The sequence below is a fragment of the Lytechinus variegatus genome, chromosome 10 (assembly GCF_018143015.1).
Source record: "Lytechinus variegatus isolate NC3 chromosome 10, Lvar_3.0, whole genome shotgun sequence".
In the NCBI taxonomy this organism is placed as follows: Eukaryota; Metazoa; Echinodermata; class Echinoidea; order Temnopleuroida; family Toxopneustidae; genus Lytechinus; species Lytechinus variegatus.
In genome coordinates this window covers 11,606,851-11,634,828 of record NC_054749.1, presented here as the reverse complement: position 1 = coordinate 11,634,828, position 27,978 = coordinate 11,606,851, and the positions used below count along the sequence as shown (strand labels likewise).

General features: G+C 37.6%; 1 protein-coding gene across 1 annotated transcript; it reads right to left on the bottom strand.

The window, feature by feature from the left end:
- Positions 1 to 290: 290 nt before the first annotated feature.
- Positions 291 to 26,918, bottom strand: LOC121422392. The gene is made up of 13 exons (XM_041617400.1): positions 26,833 to 26,918; positions 14,157 to 14,330; positions 13,594 to 13,722; positions 11,068 to 12,988; positions 10,144 to 10,355; positions 8,793 to 9,581; positions 7,279 to 7,401; positions 6,496 to 6,597; positions 5,957 to 6,073; positions 4,395 to 4,480; positions 3,686 to 3,769; positions 3,162 to 3,224; positions 291 to 1,298 (listed from the first exon to the last, which is right to left on the bottom strand). The coding sequence occupies exons 2-13, from the start codon at positions 14,307 to 14,309 to the stop codon at positions 917 to 919; spliced, it is 4,161 nt and encodes a 1,386-aa protein (XP_041473334.1). The 5' UTR covers positions 14,310 to 14,330; positions 26,833 to 26,918; the 3' UTR covers positions 291 to 916.
- Between the last annotated feature and the right edge of the window lie 1,060 nt (positions 26,919 to 27,978).

The following is a 27,978-nucleotide window of genomic DNA, read 5'->3' as shown; positions in this document are numbered from 1 at the left end:
ATCAGTTAAAATTTGTTTCAAGTCCAGATAATATAAAGCATAGCAATTGATTGTGGAGCTGCTTTTTACGATTGATCATACACAATAAGCAATGTGATCCATGAGTAGGGCCCCGTCTTACAGAGAGTTACGATTGATCCAATCAATCGTAACTCTATGGATATCCATCAGTGTCATAATTTTTTATACAGGAAATGTGCAAAATGTCCTTTGTAAACAAAAAAAGAACACACCGAACTGTCAAGAAATCAATGAATTTATGGATATACATTCATATCTAGACATTTTTTGAGCAAACGTGCATTTTATATGTTGACTTTGCTGGCTTTCCATAATTGCGATTGATCAAATCAAGCGCAAGTCCCAGCCCATCGATCAATCGGTAAGCTATTAGTTTATGGGGTGCCAAAGGGAAATATATTTCATCTTCATTAGTCCATATAGGTAACATCTCCTTTTGATGCAAAGCTAGCCCATGAGATTTCAAACTATCCCATGGGCAATTCCTTACGTGTCGTACGGGACATTTAGACAACGATTTCTAGTCTCTTAGCCAATTGCTTGAGCAATAAAACTTTTTTTGTCAATAACAAGGTTATAGTGGGTAGTCATGTGAAAAACTGATTACCAACAAAAAATGTTTGATTATGGGTGAATAACAGGTGAAAATGTTGTGTCGTATGGGAATCAGAAATGTCCCGTATGACGTTTTCATCTCTAATTCAGCCATGGACAACATATTTTTGTCATTTTATTATACAACTACCCAGTAGTACTTCATTATTATCACAAAACAAACTGAAGTTCCTCGTCTGTTTAGAAAAATTTTGTGAAAATGGCTGATTTTTCTAGCATAGAATCGCCCCTATGTGATTTCGAACTATCGCGGGTGATCAATATGTTACACACCATTCTTTTACGGCTTTCTAGTGTCTGTCTGTTTACGCTGCATAGTCTTTTTACCAGTCCCAACCGATGCAGGATAAAGCGATCTCCTGACGCTCTTAGTCTTGGTCTGGGAACCGGTACCAGTAGCTGCTCTCGCTGGAGACTTGCCCTGCCTTACCGAGCTGGTCTTGGCCTGACCCGTTGACACTAGAGATAGTCTAGAAGTAGGTCTTGTGGATCCTGGTCTATTTACAGCTGACCTTGATGATGACCTTGATGATGACCTTGAAGGGGACCTTGTTGCCTTGCTAGTATGTCTGGAAACCATGACAGGTTTGGTTGGAAAAGGTTTGCTCAGTACAGATGGCTTCCCTTTCTGGCTTTTTGTGGTGATAGAAAATGAAGAGGTCCTGGGGCAAAAAGAGGAAATAACAACAAATCAACCCATGTTACTTAAATGCCGAAAAAATAAAAATGGACAATTTGGCCTGTCAGGTGCCAGCCTGAATAAGCCCATATCAGCAATCATAATCACGGTTGCATCCCCAAAGGCAACATTTTACAAAAACAACATATAACTGACAAAGTGTAAGAACACGAGTTCCCTTTCACTGCTTACTACACTCTCTACATATATTTCTAAATTGATAAAAAAAAATTTTTTTCAATATCTGAAAACACTGTGGTGTAGTGGTTCTGACTTTCAGCTTTCGATTGGAATGTCAGGTGTTCAACTCGTGCAGGAACTGATTTAGCTTATAGTAAATAATAACAAATGTATTTGGTCATGCATAAGGCACTAAAGTTGCTTGGCCTAAAGACGGAGTGCAAACATCTAATATTTTTTTAGTTCAGTACAAAGGCACTATCCGGGTGTACAATATCATTATTATTATGCACCCTTTCAAAATACATCTACCTTTGCCCTAGTCCAATCTATTGAGACCTCATATATCTTGACAAACGAGAAATTCAACATATAGATATATAACCGTAGTTCTGCATAATCTGGTCTTAAAATTGCTTCAACTCTGGCAAAGGAATGACATACAGATGGCCTGTGCATGGCCTGATACAACATAACAAGTGGAATGCCTCTGGCCGTCTCACCTGCATCACGCAGTTCAATATAGCAGCAGTGCTGACTTTGAATACTACTCTAACTCGCACAAGATGTTCAGTGATACATGGTTACTCTTATGTCCACTTTTTATGAACTAGACCAATAAACTTACAGAGATATGATGGTTATTCACCAAAAAACCCCAACATGGCCAAAGTTCATTGACCTTACATGACCTTTGACCATGATCATGTGACGTGAAACTCAAACAGGATATTCAGTGATACTTGATTACTCTTATGTACAAGTTTCATGAATCAGATCCATAAACTTTCAAAGTTATGATGGTAAATCAACAGATACACCCAATTCGGCCAAAGTTCATTGACCTTTGACCTTGGTCATGTGACCTGAAATGTGCACAGGATGTTCAGTGATACTTGATTACTCTAATGTCCAAGTTTAATGAACTAGCCCAATAAACTTCCAAAGTTATGATGGTAATTCAACAGATACCCCCGATTCGGCCAAAGTTCATTGACCCTAATGACCTTTGACCTTAATCATGAGACCTGAAACTTGCACAAAATTTTCAGTGATGCTTGATTACTATTATGTCCAAGTTTCATGAATCAGATCCATAAATTTTCAAAGTTATGATGGGAATTCAACAGATATCTCCAATTCGGCCAAAGTTCATTGACCCTAAATGACCTTTGACCTTGGTCATGTGACGTGAAACTCATGCAGGATGTTCAGTGATACTTGATTAACCTTATGTCCAAGTTTCATGAACTAGGTCCATATATTTTCTAAGTTATGATGACATTTCAAAAACTTAACCACAGGTTAAGATTTCGATGTTGATTCCTCCAACATGGTCTAAGTTCATTGACCCTAAATGACCTTTGACCTTGGTCATGTGACATGAAACTCTAATAGGATGTTCAGTAATACTTGATTAACCTTATGGCCAAGTTTCATGAACTAGGTCCATATACTTTCTAAGTTATGATGTCATTTCAAAAACTTAACCTCAGGTTAAGATTTGATGTTGACGCCGCCGCCGCCGCCGCCGTCGCCGCCGCCGCCGCCGCCGCCGCCGCCGCCGTCGGAAAAGCGGCGCCTATAGTCTCACTTTGCTTCGCAGGTGAGACAAAAATGACAGATTTCCTGCTACTTGGTTTTTAAAAATAAGTATGTAACTTACCTTGGAGGAGCAGCTGTCGCTGGTCTGGCAGGGGACTTCTGGCTTTGAAGCGGTCGAAGAACTCTGCACACACAAGAAGGAAGATATGGAAAAGAATGACCATAACTTAATTACAAGGGAACTGTTCATTGAACCGTTCTTGAGGAAGAATGTTGTTCAGGTAGACCTTAAAAGAGTGACACAACATTTGCTCCTGGGACATTCGGTCCGGTCTTCGTATCTCAGAGGACATACGGTTAGAGTTAGGATTGTAAATATAGTTTTGGGTTCAGAATAATGTGAAGACAAAGATTCAAATTTATGTTTGCCTTAACGGGTAAATTCATCCAATCAGTGCAATGGCCGCTGGAACAAATGTAATGGAACCATTAAAAGATGCCTCCCCCTCAACATTTTGTGCAATAAATCCTCAATGTGCAAGGTTTGCACAGTGTTGTTTAATTTAGTTTTTGTTTATTATTATCATTATCATCATCATCATCATCATTATAAGGCTGTGAAAGTGGTTATATGGAGAAGAATACCTTGTTTCAGCTGCACTCTTAGGCCTTTGGTTTGATGGGACTAATTTCTGCCTCTTAGGTCCACTCTGTACGATATCACCTTCTCTAAAACATCAAATGAAATGAAAAAAACGCTAAAACTAAAAGATCACAACCAATTTTATCTTATTTCAGCAAATTAATTTCACTTGTCATTAAAAAGCAACTTGATTTTAATCATTATATTCATATATTTCAAAACTAATTATGTTTCCTACTAAAAATTTAAACAAAATGCCTTATAATCATTTATACTAAATAATTGCTCTAATGAATATTTTCTTAGAATACATGCATATCATGCCTATGATTTATCACAAGACAGAATTCTAGTACAATATTAACTGCAGTTATTGGAATAGATGAATCGGCCTTCATACCACAGTATATTACGGCGGCAATTTTTTTATTTTTTGGGGGGGAGAGGCTTCAATAGAAGAAAAGAAATATTTTCAAAAGATTGTGCAACGAGTCAAGTGCTATGCCAGTAAATAAATTGTCTTTCATTTAACATACTTGAAGTCCCCTTGATAGACACTGACCTCTCCTTTTACATTCTTATTTCTTTCCTTCCTCTTCCCCCCCCCCATATTTTTCTCTCTTTAGTAGTACTTTAGAAAATCATATGGGGTCCCTTGTACTCCCCACCCCCCCCCCCTCCCTCTCTATCCCAGATTGCAGTTTAACTTACTTTGCCTGTTGTTGCCTTCTCTCCATTGCTTTCTTGGTAGCTGCTGATAAAAGTTTGGATTTCTGGCCAGCAGATGGAGGTGAAACCTTCAAATAAAATTGCCAACAAAGATGGAATTATGGAGGATTCTTCTTTTTTTTATTTAAATGGTAAACACCATGTATGTAGTCCTGAAACTGACAGTTTGTTATTCTTTTTTCAAGAAAGAATAACAAACGGTCCTTTTCAGGACTACATACATGGTGTTTACCGTTTAAAAAAAAACTCCATTATTCTCTCCACCATGGAAACCTTCAAAGATCAAAGATGGAATTGAGGTGAGGAATACCATTTCATCACTTCACATGCAAAGCTCGCAGACATGAGACAAATTACATAAAATAAATTGCCATGTGATAAGAATAAACTCTGGTGTACAAAAGAAAAACATCTGCTGATTAATTACACGGAATGAAATGACTATCAAAGGAACCAGTCAATTTCAAAACACATGAGGCAAAACCATCGTTGGAGAAGGCAAACCCCCGTTACGAACCATGGAAAACCTAAATTACCCCGGGCCAGTTATTTAAGTATCTAAACATGTGTTTCTTGACCTCGATGGGTCCGACAAAAACTAAACTGCAATTACACACGCAGCGTGCCGATTCGAACAAACTTGCTTGACATCGCATGCAGTCCTTTTTATTTCTCTTAAATAGTTTCCGTATCTTTCGGGGCCGATTTTCTATGTTCGGAACTGAAAACAAAATAACATTGGATTTCAAAATACAATATGCCTTTGAAAACTAAATTAACAATCAAATACAATAATTCAATTCCGAAAGGCCTACTTCAGGCAGAGCTGCTCTTATGTAATATCACAGCTGTTGTTTATGGAGTAACCCTCGGGCTTGCCTAGCTGCGGAGGAGACATCTTACATAAGTGGGCTTATCGGGCGATTCAGGGTTGATAGCGCTTGGGAATGAAATTTCTTGGTTCCTTCAACGGGGAATTTGTTACAACAGCAGCAAAGCCCTGAGCTGGTGTGGTTGCCTCTCCAACAAGGGTTTGGCTTTATGAGTTGATGCTGTATGGAGCTGAATCTTATAATTGAACACTTTTCATGAATATATATTTTCTTGAAATTCATTTTCTCAAAATCCATATTCACTATAAACAACATGCCTATTAGTCCTGGTGGGCGATACATGAGGCAACATATTGTTTATTTTATTAACATTCAGATTTAAATGACTTTTGTTAAATTGTAACTTAATTCCTTTTAACAGCTTCAAAAAGACAGCAAATATTTTTAGATTACACCATCAAATGGTAGCATTGTAAGAAATTTGCCCTCAATTTTATGTTCTTATATCAATAATGAGTCTTGAAATCGATTGCAAATTTGACATTGATTACTGGTCAACTTTTTTTTTGCAATAGAAAGTATGATTGAGTTGCAATGATAATAAATCCCTAAAGTCAAAATTAATGATATATATATATATATGCAATTGATTGCACAAAAATATGATTGCAAAAATGTTAATGGTAACACCCCCTACATCTGAAGCTGTACCTTCTTGTTGAAGTAGTTTTCTCTCTCTTGTTCTCTGGCGTGTCTTAATATGGCCATTCTCTGAGAGATAGGAAACACATGGAAGATATCATCCAGTTCATATTGAGCTGCCCTCAGCTAGAAAAAAGAAGAAATACAAAGCAATCTTGATAAAGAACGACACACTGTAGTTGATTTTATGAATATATGAACAACAACCCTATTCCAACTCTTAACCAAAGTGAATCTAAGACACTGCTGCTTATACATGAGCTCATTAATAATAATAATTACATTTATAGGGTGCTTTATACGGGTGTTTCAAAGCGCACAGGTGGGCTGACTAATGTACATCATCATGTATATATTGTCACTTACATCCTGGAATTCCATCCAAATAGGCACAAAGTTGATGAAAAACTGAACAAAATCCTTAATTGACATACAGAACATCATTATGGTATATTTTTCTTGATTTACCTAAATTGAATTATCATGAACTTGTGCCGTATATTCGTATACCCAATTTTTTTACATCACAGAAAGATTGAAACATTTACCTGTGCAAGAACTCTATGAGCCAGCTTCATGTCTTGTTCAGATAACTTTCCTCTCTTAACAGGAGTCTCGGCTTGAAACTGGTACAGAAATACTCGAGTATCCTGGAGATGGTAAATCCAAAGAGAGGAGTATAAAAACCTATATTCATCAGTTTTCCACTAATTATTACTTTCGTCATCAATTTGTTTTCATTATACTTATTTCAAATCATCCATCCATCATTTTGTCATTGATTTATCTAGTTGTATATGCAGAGCTGCCAACCTCCAACCTAAAAAAGAATATTTCAGTATTTTAAAGGCTGAAAATCAGTATGTTGGTGAGGAAATTAGTATTTTCACAGGAATACCATAGGACACCACATAAACTGAAACTTAAGAAATCAGTATTTTGCATGAAACCATCAGTATTCTTCTCTATTTTCAGTACTAAATACTGAAAATCAGTACTACTTGGCAGCTCTGTATATGTATACATCTAGTAAAGTATCATAATTTATGAATTCATTTATCTATTGATCCATCTATTCATGGAATTATTTTTGCATGTACTTATTTATTCATTTATTCCATACTAGTTTATTCCCTCATCTATTTATCCATCTATTCATGTAATTATTTTTATTGACACTTATTAATTTCTCTTTTATTTATTCATTCATCTATTAATACATTCATTCATTTATTAAACAAACTATTTCAGGCTTCAAATAATCTGGAAAACAACAAATGTATCAAGTAATGATAGCGCCCTCCACGTCAAAATCCTCCATATGTACTTGCCTTGATGGTTTTGACCAAGGCTTTGACCTTTGGTGTCCTCATGAGGGCACGGGTAAGATGACCTTTGACCCTTGCGGATATCTTGTCAAACCTGCTGTCCATCTGTAAACTTGGAGTGATAGTCTGTAAAAACAAATGTTGATACACGGAAAACATCTAAATTGAACAATTTCTTCACAGAAATAATAATACATTTTATATGCATTAGCCAATTATTTATCAGAGCAAATTTTTTTATTGGATTTATGAGCTATAAAAATGAAGCACAACATATTTTCATATTTTTGTTAATTTTTACTTACAAAGAATAATCAAGAGTTGTTATTTTTCTTAATTTTTGTGACTTTTGCTTGTGCAGCAAAGGCAGTATCATGAATACAGAAGGAGATATTGCAACTTAAACAGTACATAACTGGATCTATGGTGTTCTTCTTAATAACTTAATCTCATCAAAGCATGGACCTATTACGAATGGACATTCAACGAGAGCATTTTATGGCCACCACCTGTTTCCAGCTGTCAAAATTGTTGTCTCACAGTTTACTTTCTCTTTGCGCTTTTTTTACGACGAGCGCCCGGGGCGGTTGTTTACTCAATCCCTTCTCGGACATTGATAGTCACTGCCCGATCTCTGGCCCTCTTTCGACCAGATGCGGTCATGTAAGCTCGATTGCCTGCGATCAGGGAAAGTCCCTGCATTACCTATAATGCAATGCGCAATTTATTTCCGGTTTTCAATATATTATTTCACGCTGTCAATATTTTGCAAATGTCGTCTGATCATCACAAAAAATCCTATTAAATTTCGCCCATCCTCTTACGCCCAAATGAAAATCAACTTCTGACCGAAAGTAAGCGTTACTATCGACATCAATATTGTCCGAAAAAGATGCATTTTTCCGCACATTTCTCCGTCGAATTTCAACTGCGTTTTTGCCGTAAATATACTAATCTGCAAGGTGATGTCAATGCATTTCATGTGCGGTTATTTGCAATGTACGTAAAAAATGTTTATGCACGCCTGTTTTCTTGTTTCTGCAATCATTTTCATAGCGCTAACGTTCGCTGCTGTGCGTTGCTTTTGATAAAGTGAACGAACAACATCGCAATGGGTAGGAGCAGCGCACAATTGATTTCTGCTGTCCATCAGTGATAGCGTGTTTTACGACCAGCTTGATGGGCGTCAGCTGCCAGCGCTCTGTTTATAAAAGGATTAGCAGTGACGGTCTTTGGTCGAAAGGAGGGGATTCGTTGAATGTCCATTTGTGATAGGTCCATGATCAAAGCAAATAAAACCTATCCAAGTATTCACATATATAGGCAAGTCAGTAAAGAATTATGAATAAGGTTACTTACAATCCCCCCCTAAAAAATAAAATGAAAATAAAAATGAAAATGAAAAACTAAAAAAATAAAATCATCGACCCACACTGGAAAGGTAACAGTAAAATATGACACTGTCCATTGTCTCTATTTTAAACATAAAATATCAGAGAATCTTAATGGAAAATTACCCATGGTCTGAAGTAATTTGATGTTTGTTGGTGGTGGTCAGGATTCCTATCTGGAGCTTCTCCAGTCTGTCCATCATTCAGAAAGAAAGAATCACTAAGACTGTTCACATAAACAGGATCTGACACTGAAGCTCCAGGAAGATGGCCTGGACCTTTAGGAGTGTCCTCTGCAGGAGATGGCTGTGTTGACAGCCTGGTGGAATCTCTGTCATGGGTTTCTCTGACAGGAGTGCCCCAAGTTGTAAGGCGCGAGGAGTCGGCAGTGGATGACTCTTCTGCAGGGATGGTTGAAGGACCCAGAAGAGCAGAAGCTGCAGTCGTGTCCTTGGGTGTGGTTGAAGCTCTCTGATGGGTAGGGCTTCTGGATACAGGTCTATGGTAGCTACCAGATCTGATGTATGATGGCGGAACTTCCACCAATCCTCCATGATCGGAATCCAGACTGTCCTGAGGAGTCAGTTTCTTCTTGGCATTGAGAAGAGGCTTGTCACCAACTGGCGAGAAGAAACCAGGGGAGGCATACCCCTTGCCTACCAGTGAGGACTGCTTGATGTAGGAGGGAGGAACCTGCACCAAGGTAGCTTCCGAGGATTCCTCAAAGCGTCTTTTCCTGCTGTTGGGACTGGTAGGTGGACCCTTCCTCTGACTCATAGGATCCTGAGCACTCTTGTCATTCTTGTCAGGAGATGTCTTGATTGATGTTATGTTGGGAGAAGTTTCCTTACTGGACGACTTATCTTCTCTCTCTTGCTTGATTTCTTCAGGTTTATTTGTGACTTCGTTGGGGGTCTGATAAAATGAAAGAAAATAAAACAGATATTAAATTTCAAGGAAAAAAACAATAAATCAATAAAATCTATCAAAGAAAATAAGACATGACATGACATGTAGCTCTCAGAATTCTGTTAAAGTCAAAACAGTTATATGGATAAGCTAATATTATGGCATACAGTTATTTTCACCATTTTATTCATATGTAGGAGCACAAAATTGTTATTTTCAAAATTCTTAAGTTGTTTGCATGTGCATTAAGTGCAGTAATGCAGGAGTTGACATTATGGAAATATTGAAAACATCAAGTCAATCATATAAAATTACTAGATTTCAACTGATACAGCACTTTCACTACAAATTCCATGGCTAATCTGCAATCCCGTTACAACTATGAAAACAAATATAAGTACATTTTCTAGTCTACACATTTCAAATCTGTTTCTATTGTATATTTATAATCAATAGTTCTGTATCTTGGCTGTGGTTTTCATCAGGAGATACCTTTCGTCATTGTTATTCGTTGAGGTTTTCCAACACAACTTTATACCCTGTCCATCTTCAAAACAACGATCTTTACCTCATTGGAATCTTGGTCATGTACATGTCCAAGAGCAGACTGGGCAGCTTGTCTCCTGATCCCCTCCATCTCACTCTGAAGGAGAACTATCTCCTGGGATTGCTGGAGCATCAGCTCCTTCATCTGCTCCTCATGCTGACGCTGGAGACGTTGCTGCATCTGCTCCAGGCACGACAACTGGAGAGATAGCACCTTCGCCTCAGTAACATCATCTGAACAAGGATGTCAAAGGAAAGATATCAACAAGGAGTAGCAAGTTTTCCAATCTGAAGTGGCAGACATTTCTCTTTGCAGACTACAAGAATTTTTTTTATGCTGGCTACTAAATATAGCTCCTTAGCATCTTAAATTCAATAAATTATATTATTAGATAACTTAGAATAGGATAACTACTGAAACATTGCATGAATTGCAGATGAGTGCAATATTGGACTTAACTTGTAAAATATTTCTGGAATCCCATGATGAAAAGCCATCCCATATAATTATCATTATCCTAAATTAATATTACCCAGTATATTCACTTCATTTCAGTCAGTGATTTGCACTATTTTTTATAAGATATCAAACTCCTTGCATTCTACTGGCTCAGAGAAAAATTTGTCAATTGAAAATCACTGACAATTTGTTTCAAGAAACATACCCCAGATAAATCTTACCCTGCAGTGAAAGTGTCAAAATGTTAACTTTGCAGTAAATAGGAAACACATGCAATAATACAAGTGTAAACTTAAACTCAAGGAATTATCATAATAGATTTTGGCATATATCTTTTTTATGAATATGTATGTAGGTAAAACCTAGCATTCCATAAAAGGGTGCATGAAAATTCCAATGTGAGGTTGGGTTTTAAACCATAGTTAAAGTTTGTGAATACCAATCATTATATTTGAATAAATCAATCCATTTGATTTCTTTCCTCACCTATTTTGAGATCATTCAGTTCTGATGAAAGATCACAAGGCTGCTTTTCATCGCTTGCTGTCATCTCTTCTGCCTCAGCCTTCTTTACAGCAACTTCATCGGCATCATTGGACTTACTGCCTGGTTCATTATAGCTCACGTTCCGTCCACTTATGTGTGGAGCCTGGTGACGAGCCTCTGCGTCTAGGAGTGCAGGTGAGGGAAAATCCAGTGTGTAGGAGGACTTCCTAGCATGGTGTCTGAGTGGTGTTTGAAAGTCACTGTCAATCTTAACCCCTGACCTCTCAACTTTGACCCCTCCTTTCTCTTTCTCATCACAAAAAGTCTTTCCCGATGGCAATGCAGAAGGCTTTCCTACACTTGGACTTGGTTGCCTTGCGGATTCTTCAGATTTCTCTACTGTCTCTTTGATGATCTCAGCAGCAGCAGCATTGCTTTCTTGACCAACAGGTGCTGCTCTTACCATTCCTGCATTTGTCAGTTCATCACTGGCGATGGACGCAGCTCCTTCTGTCCCGGTAGGAGTCATCTCCTGGCTCGTTCTGTCCCATGTTTCTTCGACCCCATGAAGGGTAGATTCAGATGTCACGCTGAGGCTGATGGGAAGGGTGACCGACTGGCCCAACGTCCCCAAGGAGCTTCCACAATATTCCGAACCATCTACAGACTTTAGGGATTGCAACGGATCAACAGAGGCATCAGCAGCAGGAAGACCATTCTTATTTTCCTCAATCATTTCACTAGTTCTTACTGGCACTTCTGCTTTAGGATTGACATTAGTTGCATCGGGTGATGTAGGATCTGCAAAGAAAGGGACCTTTTTAGCATTTCTCGTAGGAATAGGGTCTGGTGTTCCCCTATTAGATCCTGGTGTTGGTAGCAATGAATACTCCCCCAGCAGGCTCATGTATGACTCTGTATCACTCAAATATCCTGCCACATGATTATCCTCTTGTGTGTTGCTGACAACATTGTTTACGTCCTTAGTGCTTATATCATCATTTGGTGGTTCTACTTTAGAATTTGCTTCTGCTGATGAATGCGACTGAGAATCTGATTTATTCTTCTCAGATTTGGGAGAGTCCCCTGCTTTTTCCAAAGTTGACTGACCTTGGGCCAGTGACATCTGAGACAGGTCAATGACTGTTTGGTTCAATGCACTATTGGTGCTGCTATTTGTCGACTGAGTTCCAGTGCTACCAGTTACCCCTGTGCTCAAAGGTTGCACTGCATTCATCTTGGGTATAGGACTAAGTCTACTTATGACAGCACTGTCGATAACTGCACTTGTGTCAGGTGGCCGAACAGTAGAGTTCTCAGACGATGTGACCTCTTGAGGTTCTGAAGGGTCATTCTTTACATTTGAGTTCACATCTGAAGTGATACTGGATGAGACATCCACTGGCCGGGGTGCTGCAGTTCCATCGGTAGCCACTGCTTTCAAATCTGCCAGCCCAGGAGGAGAGGATGATAACACTTCCTTCAGGACAGGCTGCACACTCCTGGTGAGGGTAGGGTCAACGGCATCTATCAGGGAATTGAATGGCAATGAGTTACCAGCTTGTGAGGAAGCCACTGAGATGGCAGAAACATCCGGTGTGGTTCCTCTCACATCCTGACTGTGGTCCATCCTCATGGTAGATGAGATGGGCTGGTGTCCTCTTGAATCAAAGTTGGCTGCTATGACCGTCTTTGCCTTCGCTTGCTTTGTTCTTCTCCAAGGCGTGGCTGGTCTTACGTTCCACTCCTCTTCATCCATCTCCATGTATTTGAGCGGTGAGTATGATGGGTTGCCGATGCCATGCGGGACTTGCTTCGAGTCAACCGACTGCATGCCGAGTACTTGCATGGTTTGGTCTGGTATTGCAGTAGCTGCCTGCTGGGGACTGTTGTCCTTGCTACCCAAAGATTGCCTGCTATCCTGAAAGATGATAGGAAGACAATCAATTCTACCTTATAATAAAATCAAAGTACACAGACTTTACATGAGGTAACCAGTCATTTTTACATGTATTCTTATTTGATCTTTTGGGCCTGATATACCATTATAAAATTATACATGTAAGTGGCCAAATTATAATCCTTTTAATTCTATGAACGATGTTTGCATATGCCCAAAAACAAAAGAAAGATGTCAGTCCCCTTGAAGATACATTGTGGTAGTGATGTGATGAGGATCCGAGGAAAAAGAGCGAGCAATTTGGATTAGAGCCAGATAAATCTCTACCACGACTCTGTACTGTCTGGAACAAATTTAAAGTACATGATTTATATAGGAACTGGTGGTTTGGTTCTCATCCCACTTTCTGAAACACATTTTCATTCTTATCACATCTCAAAGAGCTAAACCATCCTCATCTTAAAACTACATGTATGACTGGTAAGTCCTTGGCAATTTTTTTTTCTGTTAGCTGAAATAAATGACAGGTCATGTGATAGATCTTAGCCAATCATTTGATTAGGATCCATATCATGGTTTTATAATACAGTATGAATCTATCAGTACAATACAAATACACTGCATACCTCGTAACTATTTACAATGGTTTCCACCCTCTCTACCAGATGCTGTCGCCGTCTTTCCTGTCGTTCCCTTTCTCTTTCAATTGCCTGTGCCTGGTACTGTATCATCTCCGACCTTTTGTCTGGGGTCATCTACAAAAGTAACAAATTGACACAAGATACAAATAAACCAATACAAAATACAAATTCTGTATTGATTATTAATCAATACAAGGTTTAATGTATGGATTGATAATCAATACAAACAGTAATTTTTCAGCATACATAAGAAGTAGCAAAAGCAGTTTTCCATTTAAAATATTGTCTTTCCCGTTTATGAAAACGTAATTTCGTTCAAACTTGATCTAAAATAAAAATTCTGTTTTTGCTATGTAAACTTTACATAACGACAACACGATTTTCGTTTTGCAAAGGTAAATCTAAAGTATTTTCACATGAAAAGTAAAGAACCAAGACAGATTTTTCGTTTCGATTTACCACTATTTACAGAAAATCACTGTCCCTTCATACATGTTGATGATTGCACCAAAAGAAATCAAAGACTGAACTTAATTATGCGTGTTTACCAGAGGTGGAAGAATCGGCTTTCCGTTGACCCTGACCATGGATGTATGTAAAGGACGCCCTCTTTCTTCATTCTCTGCCTGGGAATCGTACTTGGTAGCAATCTTGTCTAGGGTGGCCATGCAGACCTCCAACTTGGCAATGATTTCTTCCATTCTTGACTACTGGATTTCATTCTGAGAATGCAAGGAATGAAAACAAAAATGACTTGATTGATCTACATGTAGATCTATCTAGACTACGTATAATGCAGAAAAATATTATGAATAGAGAAATGCATTAAATCAGGAATTAACTTGGCCTTAATTCCTTGGTTGGAAATATAAGAAGGAAAATAAACATATCAATAAAATCTTGGTAAAAATCCAGTAAAGTTTAAGAGAGTTCCATGGATTTTTTTTTAATTACTTTTGTGACGTATAACGCAGCTCCCCCTAGCCTTGGTCATGTGATATGAATTCCATAAAATTGCACCCCCGCATCCCCCACTACCCCGTGCATCACACTACACGCACAGACGTTGGTGCCAGGTCAGAGACCTACCTAAGTATTGGATAGATAGAGAAGACCCCAAGATGCCAACGATGCTGCAACCGAAGCTGCTCCTGCACCCGGCACCACGATCTACAAGCAACCTGCTAACCATGTGAGGCATCCATAGTTCAAGTGTTGATCAGGACATGGGAAACGGCCAAAATGATTGCCACAAGCAGTCCTAAAGGAGAGTGATGCTTCATACTTAGAAGTGAGGTATGTTAGCAAGGAAGTTCCAAGGGGATAGTTTACACACAAAAAAAAGAAGCTGGAGAATTCATAGGGCGCTGCAGGGGGATGATCCTTGAGGGCAAGGATCTAGAAGGAATCGATGATGATACGTATCTGCATGTTCATAGATAAAATGGCAAAGATTATGGCATTGATGCTTCTGATCCTGATTCTGGAATCATCAGATATGCAGACGACGAGTGATTTCACCACAACTGCATAAATGGAACAACAAATGGTGAACAAAAATACACATTTGTTTCTAAAAGCAATTCAGAATATCCCTGCCAACCAAGAATTGTGTTACAATTACAAAGTGATTATGGGTGCAGAATGGAGGCAGCTACCGAGTGACCGAGTCAACACAAAACCGCCAAGAGAAGAAGATCCGTGACATCTGCACAACAAGGCTGGCTATCATGAAATACAGCCTGCCCAGAAAGGAGGAAAAAATCAGTTGAACAAGACAAGATGAACTACACCAAAGCCTGGAAAAGTGCAATTCAATGTGGAAATGTAATGTTACTTCGAGGAGAAAATCCAGATCATCATGAGTTGAGCATTAATAAAAAGCAAGAAATTATAGGTGAGGTACCGCTCAAGATGACAACTAGCATTTTGAAGAAAAAAAAAGGCTTCCTCATGGCAGTAAAAAGGATCGGGAAGTACCGAAAGGGTGAGCAAGTTAATGCCATTAGTGCCACAACCATAAACAGAGCTCTTTAAGAATCAACTTTGAGAAACACTGGAGATCACATCCACTTAAGTACAACCCTGGCTACAATCCCCATCTAACCAAGTAACAAGGGGCACATAAGCAGAAGCTTCAAACACCAAAGTAAACCAAAGTAGGTAGGTTAGAACAAAAAAGTCTGATGCTATAGCGTTGTGTGTTAGCGTGCCTCACCACTGTATTCAGTGCAGGTGTGAATGCAGTTGGAAAACAAATGTTGGTCCTTTGTGTAGGAGAGTCAACCCATGCACGTTAAAACCAATACACTATGGTCAATGATGTCCGTCACTCACTGTTTTTCTTTTTTTATTATTTGAATTATACATTATTTCATTTTTTACAAATTTGAAAATAGGCAGATAGGGACCAACTTAACTGGATCATATAGTTTTAAGCAATGCTAGTTCCATCTGTTCATGGAGAAAACAAGCGTTGTTTCACTTGACAATGAGGAGAAAATTAGAATATTTCATGTAATAGAATACAAAGAAATAGTGAGTGGATGACGTCATCAGTCTCCTCATTTGCATACCGACCAGGATGTGTGTATAACTGTTTTGTGAAAGTAAGCAAAACAAATGTCATAACTTTCTTATTTTACATCCGATTTTGATGAAGTTTTCAATGTTTTGCTTGTTTGATTTTTTCTCTTTTGGACTTGTCCTTGAATAGATTTTCCTCAACCTTCACCAATATTTTTTTCTCTGCTATTTCTAGAACAAATTAGGGTGAACTTTCCCTGTAGGCTGTAACTTTTCCACTTTTTGTATCCAACCCAAAGACCTTATAATATATTACTAGACCGAAAGCTGCGCGCGCGTTCAGCACAAAACAAATGAGATTAGACTCCGCCTACCGCGATCATTTGAAGACAAAAATAAGCCCCCATTGACATTCATGAGCGTAAATATATTCATATTCCGGCCTTGTCATTGGCTAAGAGCGTCATTAATACGCGATTTCCCCGATTCTTTGTCATCGATACTAGTGGTATCGTGTTACAGAAGTAATTATTCATTTGACCTCATTACGTCATCTAATTTATTCATTCTGAAACTTTTCTTTCCACACAAAAATGGACCTACGAACACTCCGGTGAGTACGTATAAATTGATATAACCACATGAATTCAGTGGACTATTTACAAATTTCACACTGTATTTTGTGATCTTAGGTTATTTCTCTACCAAATTAGAGAGTTTACTATCATTCTTCTGTTAAAGGAAAGCAGAATTTGGTCTTTGAAATTGAAGTTAGATTGTCATCGTCGCCCAGTGCAGCCTGTATGTTGCTTGCAGTGTTACGGTTATGCCGCTGTGTTAACCACATGTATTTTGTACGGGCTCTAGCCGATTGGGCATCGAGAGAATTTCGGGCCGGTTTGGTTCACCTCCAATTAACAAGGACCAACCCACGATTGATTAAACTAAAGCAAGAAGAATGAAGCTTTTTTTGTACACTGTAACGTTAGATCTAGAGGGAGAGATGCATCTATCTTCAGTAGATCGAAACCCAGTCAGGATAAACTGTGAAGTGGAGTGTGGATGAAGATATATTGCCTGTCATTGTGTCAATCCTCACTTTCAGAATTCAGTTTCAGATATCAAATTTATTTTGCATAACTTCAGGCTTCTTCATTTAGCCCCGACCCATTTTATAACTTATTGTTATTTATAAATAGGGTCTATAGTTAGACTCCTAGACCAAAAGCTTCAGTCTCTCTATTTTGGTTGTTCCGCTGAACTGTGTTGGCTCACTCACGAATAGTAAAAAAAATGTCAGAAATTGTTGAATAAATCCCCAGAAACGATGGTTATTCCTGTATACGAAATAATATGCTGCTCTGCATGTTTGTCTTATTATCAATAGGCTAGATCTAGGACCTAGATCTAGATAGGCCTAACGTTAGATCTAATTTCTAACTTGATTAACAGAGGATCTAGGCCTAGTGTTACTGTTGCTTCTAAAAATAATGTTATTTTAGACTTAGATCTAGGCCTACAGTACTTCACTTTTATTCATTGATGCTTTCTAATTCTAGGCCAACGTAGGCCTAATTCAAATCGAGTCATCTAAATTATACTTTCCCAACCCGCGACACTTACCCCAGGCCCAGGGCTTATGATCTAGGTCTGTAATTTAGGCCTAGATCTAGTAGGTCTGGGCCTAAACGACTCCATTTACATGTACGAGTATGCCTGTCAGTGTCAGTGGACCAAGGACTAGATCTAATCTTGGTCAATAATGGCAATGAAGTTTAAACTTTTAGCCAGGAATAAAAGACATCAAATCCATATAGGCCTAGATCTCAGTTTAGAACCAAAGCTTTACTTTCTAGGTCTAGATAGATCGAGAGCCCATCGTTACTATCTAGATCTAGACCTACGAGTAATTTAGATATGCGAATGCTGTTGCACAGCTCTGAGTCTTGGACTAGATCTATACTTTCTTACAAATAGATCTAGACCTAGTGCATGAGATGAAATTATGTTAAAGTCAAATGAAATAAGATTCGGAAATAAAAAGATGCAGATGTTTCTTTTTGGGGGGAGGGCAGACATTTGAAAAAATTTAGAGAAACCTAAAATTCAGAAAGCGAGGGCCAGAAGTAACCAATATTACCTATGGCCGTTTTGTGCATTTTCTAAAATAAAATTGAAGGATGTCATGCAATTCTTTTTTTGATGAAGGTTTTCACATTTCATCTCTTACCCAAATCCCTCCCCTATACATACGGCCATGAAAAATATCACTTCTTATTATTGTACTCTCTTTTCTTTCACAAACAGGTTGAGTTTGAAGAAAAAGAAAAACAGGGAAGAAAAAGAAAAACAGGTTGAGTTTGAAGAAAAAGAAAAACAGGTTGAGTTTGAAGGACAAGAAAAACAGTATAGAGGTCTACCTATATGGTTCAAGATGATGATCATAAGTGCATGCATCATTTTGCAGATTCTCATCCAGGTATAAAAGTTAAACTAACCCATTCAAAATTACAGATACATTACATGCATTGAATGTTAACCATGTTTACATTAAATAAAAATAACCTGAGCCACAAAGAGGTAGGATCTGTACGGAACATACACTTCTTAAATATACAGGCTCTCGAGTCTAAAGTAGAACCAATGTCAAAAGTTATGTACTTTGGGCAAATTTATAAAATTAGGACATGTCCTTGATCTACTAGTAATTAAATTGCCTTTTTATTTCATATTTGTTTATAAACAAAGCAATATTTATTTTTCATGAGTTATATTTTATAAAATTCATTTTATTCATTCTTTAGTGTGATATTCCTATTTCATATTTGTAGATTTACGATTTTTTTTTTGGTCTTACATTTTGTCTAATAGGATGATGCAATTTGACAGTTTCCATGGAGGTGATTGATGATGATAAATAATTGGTGAAGTAGGCCTAATAGAACAGTGCCTGGACCACAGAGAGAAATACAAACTACAGCTGCAGTTATATGAGTGAGTGAGTGAGTGAGTGAGTTAGTTAGTGATTATTTTTGATAATGGAGGTTGTTCACATTTTTTTGGCAACAAATAGACCTGCCTTTGAAAAAACCCATTTCAATTTTGTTTCTAGATTATAGTTAGTGTCGTTTTTAATTACAGATCAAAATATTCTGTGCAACAAAACATATCAACTTTAATTCTGACTATTCATATAATTTACATATGTTAATTTATATATTCATATTTACAAGAAATCTCTGTCATTTTTTCGAAGAGTACATGTAGTTAGAATGGAGAGTGGTATGTAAACTGCAGAGAACATGTTTAAGTGATATGCTTTATAGAAGTACAACTTTATAATTAGAAGTAAGATTTCCTATGGTACGTGTTGAAGAAACATATATACCTATGCATAGTCTCACTTTTCTTAAAACATTTGTTTTATAAATCATGACAATTTAATTGATTTTCTTTCTCTATTTTTTTCAATCTGCAGGACTGGTGTAACAGATGTTTTCATTCAAGAAATCCAACTATTCAACATTGAAGACTTAGGAACCACGTGATGAAGATGGAAAAGGTTTTTTTTTTCCAAGTCCAATTAAAAAAAAAAAATTATTATCACAACCCAAATGCATGACGTATGAAATTTCTTATTGATTTTCATTAAAATTGGTTGCAAAAAGAGAAGCTATAAACATACAAATAGGAGCAGCGGATTGAAGTTGCTTGAAAGTGGGGGGGGGCACAGGGAAAATGCTGTTTTATGTGAAATTTTTAAGAAGTTGCGAGCAAGCAAAATTTTGACATTTTAAAAACAAATATCCAATTTTGTGATAGATTTCGACAAAATATTCAAAATGATATATTTCACCCTTTGCTTTCCTTTTTCTTTTTTTCCCCTTGGTCGTGATTTTTTTTTTGGGGGGGGGGCAAGAGCATTGGCGGGGCAAGAGCATTGGCGGCGGAAGGCAAAAAATTTAGGGGGGTCCACCTGAATTTATCCACCTAAATCTTAGAAGGGACCACAAAAATTTCCAGCAAAAAAAAAAGGTTGTCAACCACAATTTTAGGGGGCACAACAATTTTAAGGGGGGGGTCTACCTGAATTTAGGGGGGACGCAGGAAAAAAAATTGACGAGCAAAAAAAAAGATTCTCAACAAAAAATTTAGGAGGGGGGACTGTCCCCCACCTCAAATTTAGGGGGGGGCAGGTCCCCCTATCCCACCGCTTCCACCGCCTATGGGCAAGAGTCCTTCAAGCCCCCCCCCCTCCATCTGTACGAACCTGCTTATATACCCCACTCACATGAATTATTAAACTTAATGCACACAGGATTTCCTTCAGAAGTATATTATAGAAATGAAAATATTGTTTTCTTGTTTCAAAGGGCACTCGTCATTGTGACCATAAAACAGATCCTTCTCAAGTGAAAGGGGCACAGAACAAATTCTTTAGAAGCGCTCTTGGGTAAAAGGGGGCAGTGATTCAAGAAAGGGCACTTTCAAGAAGGCGAGGGGGCACTTTGTAAGTTTGTATTACATGAAACGGGCTCTCAGATGGAAGGGCACAGAACACGTGGGGGGCATTTTGGGGTGAAAAATTGCATATAAGGAAGAGCACTAATTAGTTCGTGAGGGGGCATTTTCTTGCATAAAAAGGCACTTTTCAGTGCTTCAAAAAGTAGGGGGAATTGTGCCCCCCCCCCCCCGAGCATACAGAAACATATTTATTTTGGTTCAAACTATTAACATACGCTTAAGAAAAAGGTAAAGCTTAATCCTCTGATAATGTGATTTTTTTTCTGGATAATTAATAAAATTCACCACTAACCAGAAAATTCCTTCATGTCTTTCATTTGTGTTCATATAGTATTTGTACCGAGCTAAAATGAAAGGGATTTTGAATTGGCAAAATTCAAAGTGAGACGGAGATCGAGAGAGGGAAAGAGTGATGAGAAGTGGGTTGAAAAGAGATGAGAAAGAAATGGAGGGGCACATAATTATGAAGAGATAATTTAGAGGGCGTGGTGAGAGAGCTGGTGTTGGAAATAGGAACAAAAGGGGTGGAAGAGAAATAAGACGAGATTTTTGGAAACCAGGAGACAGATAACAAGTGGGAAAATAAGAAGGAAATATATGAAAAGTTAAGTTGCAAAAGGGGCTAGGGCCACTCCAAGAAAATCTTTTTTTTTTATTCTCCCATATTGCAATATTCTTATGCGAAAATGAATTTTCATGATACCCTACCATTAGAAATTCAAAATTGGGTATAAAAGAAATCTACTTATCTTCATATTTTTTTAAGATATTATTTTCCAGAAAAATTATGAATGGACCTAACCCCTTTTGAAAAAAGTGAATTTTCTTTTCTTAGTTTACTTTTTTATGGGAATTTCAACTTTTCTATGGTATCATCTTATAGAGCTACTAAAAATCAATTAAGACATAAAAATCAAATTTGATTAAAAATGGACCTAACCCCTTTTAAAAGTGAGCTCTTCATATGTAGGAGAAAGGCGGCACAAAAGAACATGAGTGGGAAAATGGTTAAATGGAAAAAAAACAGAGTAAGAAATGCTAGAGAATAAAGGGGACAGGAAACATTGAGCATGATCAACTGGGGCCCGTTTCATCATGAGTTACAAGTATGGTAACTACGAATACCAATCATAATCAAGGTTCCCACGGTTATCACAATAATAGCGATGTTTAAATAGCTCAGTGTAATTCATTATGAAAAGGACGCCAGAAGAAAGCAGGCACGGGGATCCATGAAGATTTTTTTTTTTACTTCTCCAAATTAAATTTGTAACAAGAAATGACTCTTTTAGTGGTGAAGGTTTTTTTTTCAGTATTCATACTCAACCAGTGAAAATGAATACTATCATTGTAATAACCATGATTTGCCCCCACCCACCTCCACCTTTTTACCTAATCGCGACTTGATCTACTCTTCTCATCTTCCCTTTTAGAATTAGCATAGGCCTATAAGACGCAATACAAACATTGTTTTGTTTTTAAGTGATATCGCTTGTGATATCGATACTTTATAAAGCGCAACGTATCGTCTCAGATTTGCGCTTGCTTGATTCGCTGAATCCTTCGCGTCACGAGCGCGTAACAAAATGAATACATTAATAAATTTGCAAAGTTGACCTTTGTCATTGCGCTGGTGTGCGTATTGTCTAATACACGTACAAAACCACAGTTGACGAGGGAGCATCGTACGAAATTAATATTAATGGGGGCTTATTTTAGCTTCTAATGGATTAAACAAAATGGCGGTAGCTTCGGGGGCCTGATCCAACCCCAATGAATGAAGAATCTGCTAACTCTTCACAGACACATTCATCATTTTCATACTTCGATCTAATTGTAGTCTACTTGCTTTGTTTGAACTTTTTTTGTCAGAGTGAACGTTCCTTAATTGAAGAAATGGCATTATCGTGCTTTCTGACTCCGGAGACAAAAAAGATCTGGGGTCCAAAATTTCTTACAACGCCTATAGTCTCGACAAAGGGTCTGAAGTTCCATCCGCGCTCGAGTTGGCTCACGATCATAGAGTCTATATGCTCACGATCAAAATATGTGCGTCCGCGCACGATCGAGGCTATACTTATCCTCTCTCTCTCAAATATCTCATTTTCTTTTTCGCTTTTCGAGTGTTGGCTTGGACTAAAATAAAGAAAAACATATTGGAAAGTTGTTTGTTTGATTCTGCTCTTTTTTTCAGAACGTTGTTTTCACTGACGGGATAATACTGACTAAAAATAAAATTCGTGTTTGGGAATATACCTCACACTTTGTCAAATCATTCCTGACTTTCAACAAACTAAATGAATATCAATAATCCCTGCAGCTCGATACACAGCTTTCACAAAATAATTACTTCCCCAAAATGATATTTACATGATATGTATATTACAAGTGTGCAGGAATGCCTAATTCAATAGACATGTAAATTTCACGGCTTGAAGTGCTTGTGCCACATGCATGCTTGTTAATTTCTCATGCACACCTGTTGATTGACAGAAAGCAGAATTTACAGTTGTCTACTAAAAGTTGATAGAATCAAAATCGTCCTAAATTTATTTAGTCAGCAAAAATCACATTGATGATCTTCCCAATTCATAGTTCTGTCTTATTTTGTCAGCCAAGTCAGGACTCATGACTGACTGAATAAAATGATCGGCCTATTTAGTTAGTCAGTGCCACAAATTTTATTAACCTACTAACAATCTATCTTAAATGTAGGAAAGGGAAAAAAAATCGAATTATAAAATAACCCTATCATATGCAATCTTACATTTTATTTAGTCAGCGATAATTAAGCCAAGTTTACATTTTTACTCCACTATTCATAGAAATTTCACTGTCATTTAATTAACCCATCGTTTTTTCTTCTTCACTCTTCAACTTTTTATAAGTCACAGTATATCAACTGTCTATATATTTATCGTTCTATTTGGCTCCACTTTTCCAACTAAATACGCACGGTAATTAACCTGTATATATTCCATCAACCCCTCTTTTCCCTTCTCTTCAAAACCACTCTGCCACTTTTAGACAGTAGGCTATCCACTAAATAAATCAATTCAAACTGTCTATATCTTTATCCTCCTTTTTGACTCCACTTTTTTAACGATACGCACGATAATTAACCTGTTTATTCCGTCAACTCCTCTTCAAAACCACTCTGCCACTTTTAGACAGTAGGCTATCCACTAAATAAATCAATTCAAACTGTCTATATCTTTATCCTCCTTTTTGACTCCACTTTTTTAATGATACGCACGGTAATTAACCTGTATATATTCCATCAACCCCTCTTTTCCCTTCTCTTCAAAACCACTCTGCCACTTTTAGACAGTAGGCTATCCACTAAATAAATCAATTCAAACTGTCTATATCTTTATCCTCCTTTTTGACTCCACTTTTTTAACGATACGCACGGTAATTAACCTGTATATATTCCATCAACCCCTCTTTTCCCTTCTCTTCAAAACCACTCTGCCACTTTTAGACAGTAGGCTATCCACTAATTAAATCAATTCAAACTATCTTTATCTTTATCCTCCTTTTTGACTCCACTTTTTTAACGATACGCACGATAATTAATTAACCTGTTTATTCCGTCAACCCCTTCTCTTCAAAACCACTCTGCCACTTTTAGACAGTAGGCTATCCACTAAATAAATCATTTCAAACTGTCTATATCTTTATCCTCCTTTTTGACTCCACTTTTTTAACGATACGCACGGTAATTAACCTGTATATATTCCATCAACCCCTCTTTTCCCTTCTCTTCAAAACCACTCTGCCACTTTTAGACTGTAGGCTATCCACTAAATAAATCAATTCAAACTGTCTATATCTTTATCCTCCTTTTTGACTCCACTTTTTTAACGATACGGACGGTAATTAACCTGTATATATTCCATCAACCCCTCTTTTCCCTTCTCTTCAAAACCACTCTGCCACTTTTAGACAGTAGGCTATCCACTAATTAAATCAATTCAAACTGTCTTTATCTTTATCCTCCTTTTTGACTCCACTTTTTTAACGATACGCACGGGAATTAACCTGTATATATTCCATCAACCCCTCTTTTCCCTTCTCTTCAAAACCACTCTGCCACTTTTAGACAGTGGGCTATCCACTAAATAAATCAATTCAAACTGTCTATATCTTTATCCTCCTTTTTGACTCCACTTTTTTAACGATACGCACGGTAATTAACCTGTATATATTCCATCAACCCCTCTTTTCCCTTCTCTTCAAAACCACTCTGCCACTTTTAGACTGTAGGCTATCCACTAAATAAATCAATTCAAACTGTCTATATCTTTATCCTCCTTTTTGACTCCACTTTTTTAACGATACGGACGGTAATTAACCTGTATATATTCCATCAACCCCTCTTTTCCCTTCTCTTCAAAACCACTCTGCCACTTTTAGACAGTAGGCTATCCACTAATTAAATCAATTCAAACTGTCTTTATCTTTATCCTCCTTTTTGACTCCACTTTTTTAACGATACGCACGGGAATTAACCTGTATATATTCCATCAACCCCTCTTTTCCCTTCTCTTCAAAACCACTCTGCCACTTTTAGACAGTAGGCTATCCACTAATTAAATCAATTCAAACTGTCTTTATCTTTATCCTCCTTTTTGACTCCACTTTTTTAACGATACGCACGGGAATTAACCTGTATATATTCCATCAACCCCTCTTTTCCCTTCTCTTCAAAACCACTCTGCCACTTTTAGACAGTAGGCTATCCACTAAATAAATCAATTCAAACTGTCTTTATCTTTATCCTCCTTTTTGACTCCACTTTTTTAACGATACGCACGATAATTAACCTGTTTATTCCGTCAACCCCTTCTCTTCAAAACCACTCTGCCACTTTTAGACAGTAGGCTATCCACTAAATAAATCAATTCAAACTGTCTATATCTTTATCCTCCTTTTTGACTCCACTTTTTTAACGATACGGACGGTAATTAACCTGTATATATTCCATCAACCCCTCTTTTCCCTTCTCTTCAAAACCACTCTGCCACTTTTAGACAGTAGGCTATCCACTAAATAAATCAATTCAAACTGTCTATATCTTTATCCTCCTTTTTGACTCCACTTTTTTAATGATACGCACGGTAATTAACCTGTATATATTCCATCAACCCCTCTTTTCCCTTCTCTTCAAAACCACTCTGCCACTTTTAGACAGTTGGCTATCCATCCACTACAATTTCAACAAGCTTATTATTTATCTTCCTTTTTGACTCCATCGCGTGTTATCGCGTGGCCAAAACCCATAGACGGAGCCAAAAAGGAGGATAAAACCTAGAATCTTAGTTTTATCGTTCTTTTTGGCTCCGTCTATGGGTTTTGGCCACGCGATAACACGCGCTGGAGTCAAAAAGGAAGATAAAGTAATAGTACGCTGAAAATTATTGTGTGTGACTGTGTATGATATCATATCATCTGGGATGATCCATTATGATTTGGGGGTGTGATGATGCGAGAGTTATCATGCAATGTCGTGTCAACGGAGAAATTGTCCCACGTGCGAGAGTCTTGTCCGCGGAGAGCAAGCCGAGTGAGCTTGCATTGAACGAAATAAATCTATTGAAAGTCAACGAGGCGTAGTCGTGCTTAGTGAAATTCAGGTACTGTATACTTTATGGCTCCGGAGTCAGCATTCACGATATGGCCGAAGAAATTAAGTAATAAATGTAAACATGAAGTCAGAACTACCAAATTTCTGAAGTATACTTAGATCTAACGTTAGACCCCAATTTACACGTTTGAATACAACTGATGAACGCTTCATTTGTGGACATCAACAGATAAAAAGACAGTCAAAACTCAAACTTTGAAGTTGACCGAGTCATGTCACTACACTGCATCTTGTAAATACGCACACTGCACCTGAACCCAGCTACTCACACACGCTGCATCAACCATATCTGCAAGAATCTTCAATCTTGAAGAAGGCATATTAACCCAAAAGAAGCTAGAGTAAAGAAGAATAAACAGAGTCAGACTAAAAAACGATCGATAAAAAAACAGACACGAAACTCGAAAGTGAGCATGTGGGACACACACATTTCCCGTAGACTAGTCTATCTAGCTAGAATTTCACCTGCGAAAACGGGAACAACAAATTTATTTCACATTAACGGCAGCAGATCATGAACTTACCAAACGTATAATAAATTAGCTTTATTCTCAAAGAAAATTCTTTCCGCATTTCTGCCCAAGGAGGAGCTCCTTGGTGGTATGGTAGTAACCAATTTCGTTCAGTATTTTGCGCTTGCTCGCTCCAAGGCGCCTGGAAATGTATCTGTGATTGGCTAGCTGTAATCCTGTAATGGTCCAATGAAAATGTACCGGTACTTGATCCTTCACCAACTCCGAGTAGAAAATATAAATGATGGCTTAATTATTGCAATTACCATGATTACGTGTAACATATAGGCCAACTTACTCACTTGTGGTTTCCAAATGTCAGTATTTATTTTCAGCCTAACTTCGAGTACTTCTGTATTGCCTGGGCCAAATTCATCGCACTTGTGTCATGATGTCTCGTAACTGTTCATTTTCATTTTGTTTACATTGGTTCGCCTTGGGTGGAACATCTCTCTTTTAATTATTATGATAGAAATAGGGCTGATATAAAGCCTACAGTAAAATAAGATTCATAGCTGTTTCATCACCTGCACTCACCCACTAGCACTCACTCGCACTTTTAAAAAAAATTATCTTGTCTCTCCCCACTAAATATCTAAACTTTTCTACTTTCTCTTTTGCGACATTTTATCTAATTCTATTTATAACCTACTACGGTTCCCATGTAGAACTCCCTCATGGCTGCTATTGCTTCAAGCAGTTACCTGCTTATTATAGCTGCCCCCTGCATTTTTACCCACTTCACTATTTTACATCCTTCATTTATGTATTTTTTCAGCCTTATTCATTATTTATATTTTCGATTGTCATACAAAGTGTACTCATTTATGTCATTGTTATTGCATCATTCTACTTTCATTTGTTGATTTATTAATAAAATGCAGAAACTCCTGCAAATTAATTCATAATCCGGGTTCAGACTTATCATGTTTATTGTGTACAATCGGGGTACAATATGTCGTAATGATTGATGAAATAAATGTAAGAGAAGGAGAAAGAGAGGGGAAAAGCGGGATAAAAAGAGAGACTCAAATATTTAAATGAAGGAGGCGTGATCGCGAGTCAGAAGAGGAAAAGAGCCTAGCCTGGGGGTTCAGCTTGCCGCCTATTTTTTTAATTCATCCAAGTTAGGAAGACAACAAGATAGACCTGAAAACT

Bases quoted from the DNA above. Each gene is read 5' to 3' on its own strand.
- LOC121422392 (XM_041617400.1), bottom strand. From the start codon at position 14,309: ATGGAAGAAATCATTGCCAAGTTGGAGGTCTGCATGGCCACCCTAGAC. The intron at 13,723-14,156 runs GTAAACACGCAT...TTACTTTTGTAG, and splicing joins AGCCGATTCTTCCACCTCTG to ATGACCCCAGACAAAAGGTC. The intron at 3,770-4,394 runs GTAAGTTAAACT...TTGATGTTTTAG, and splicing joins AGAAGGCAACAACAGGCAAA to AGAAGGTGATATCGTACAGA.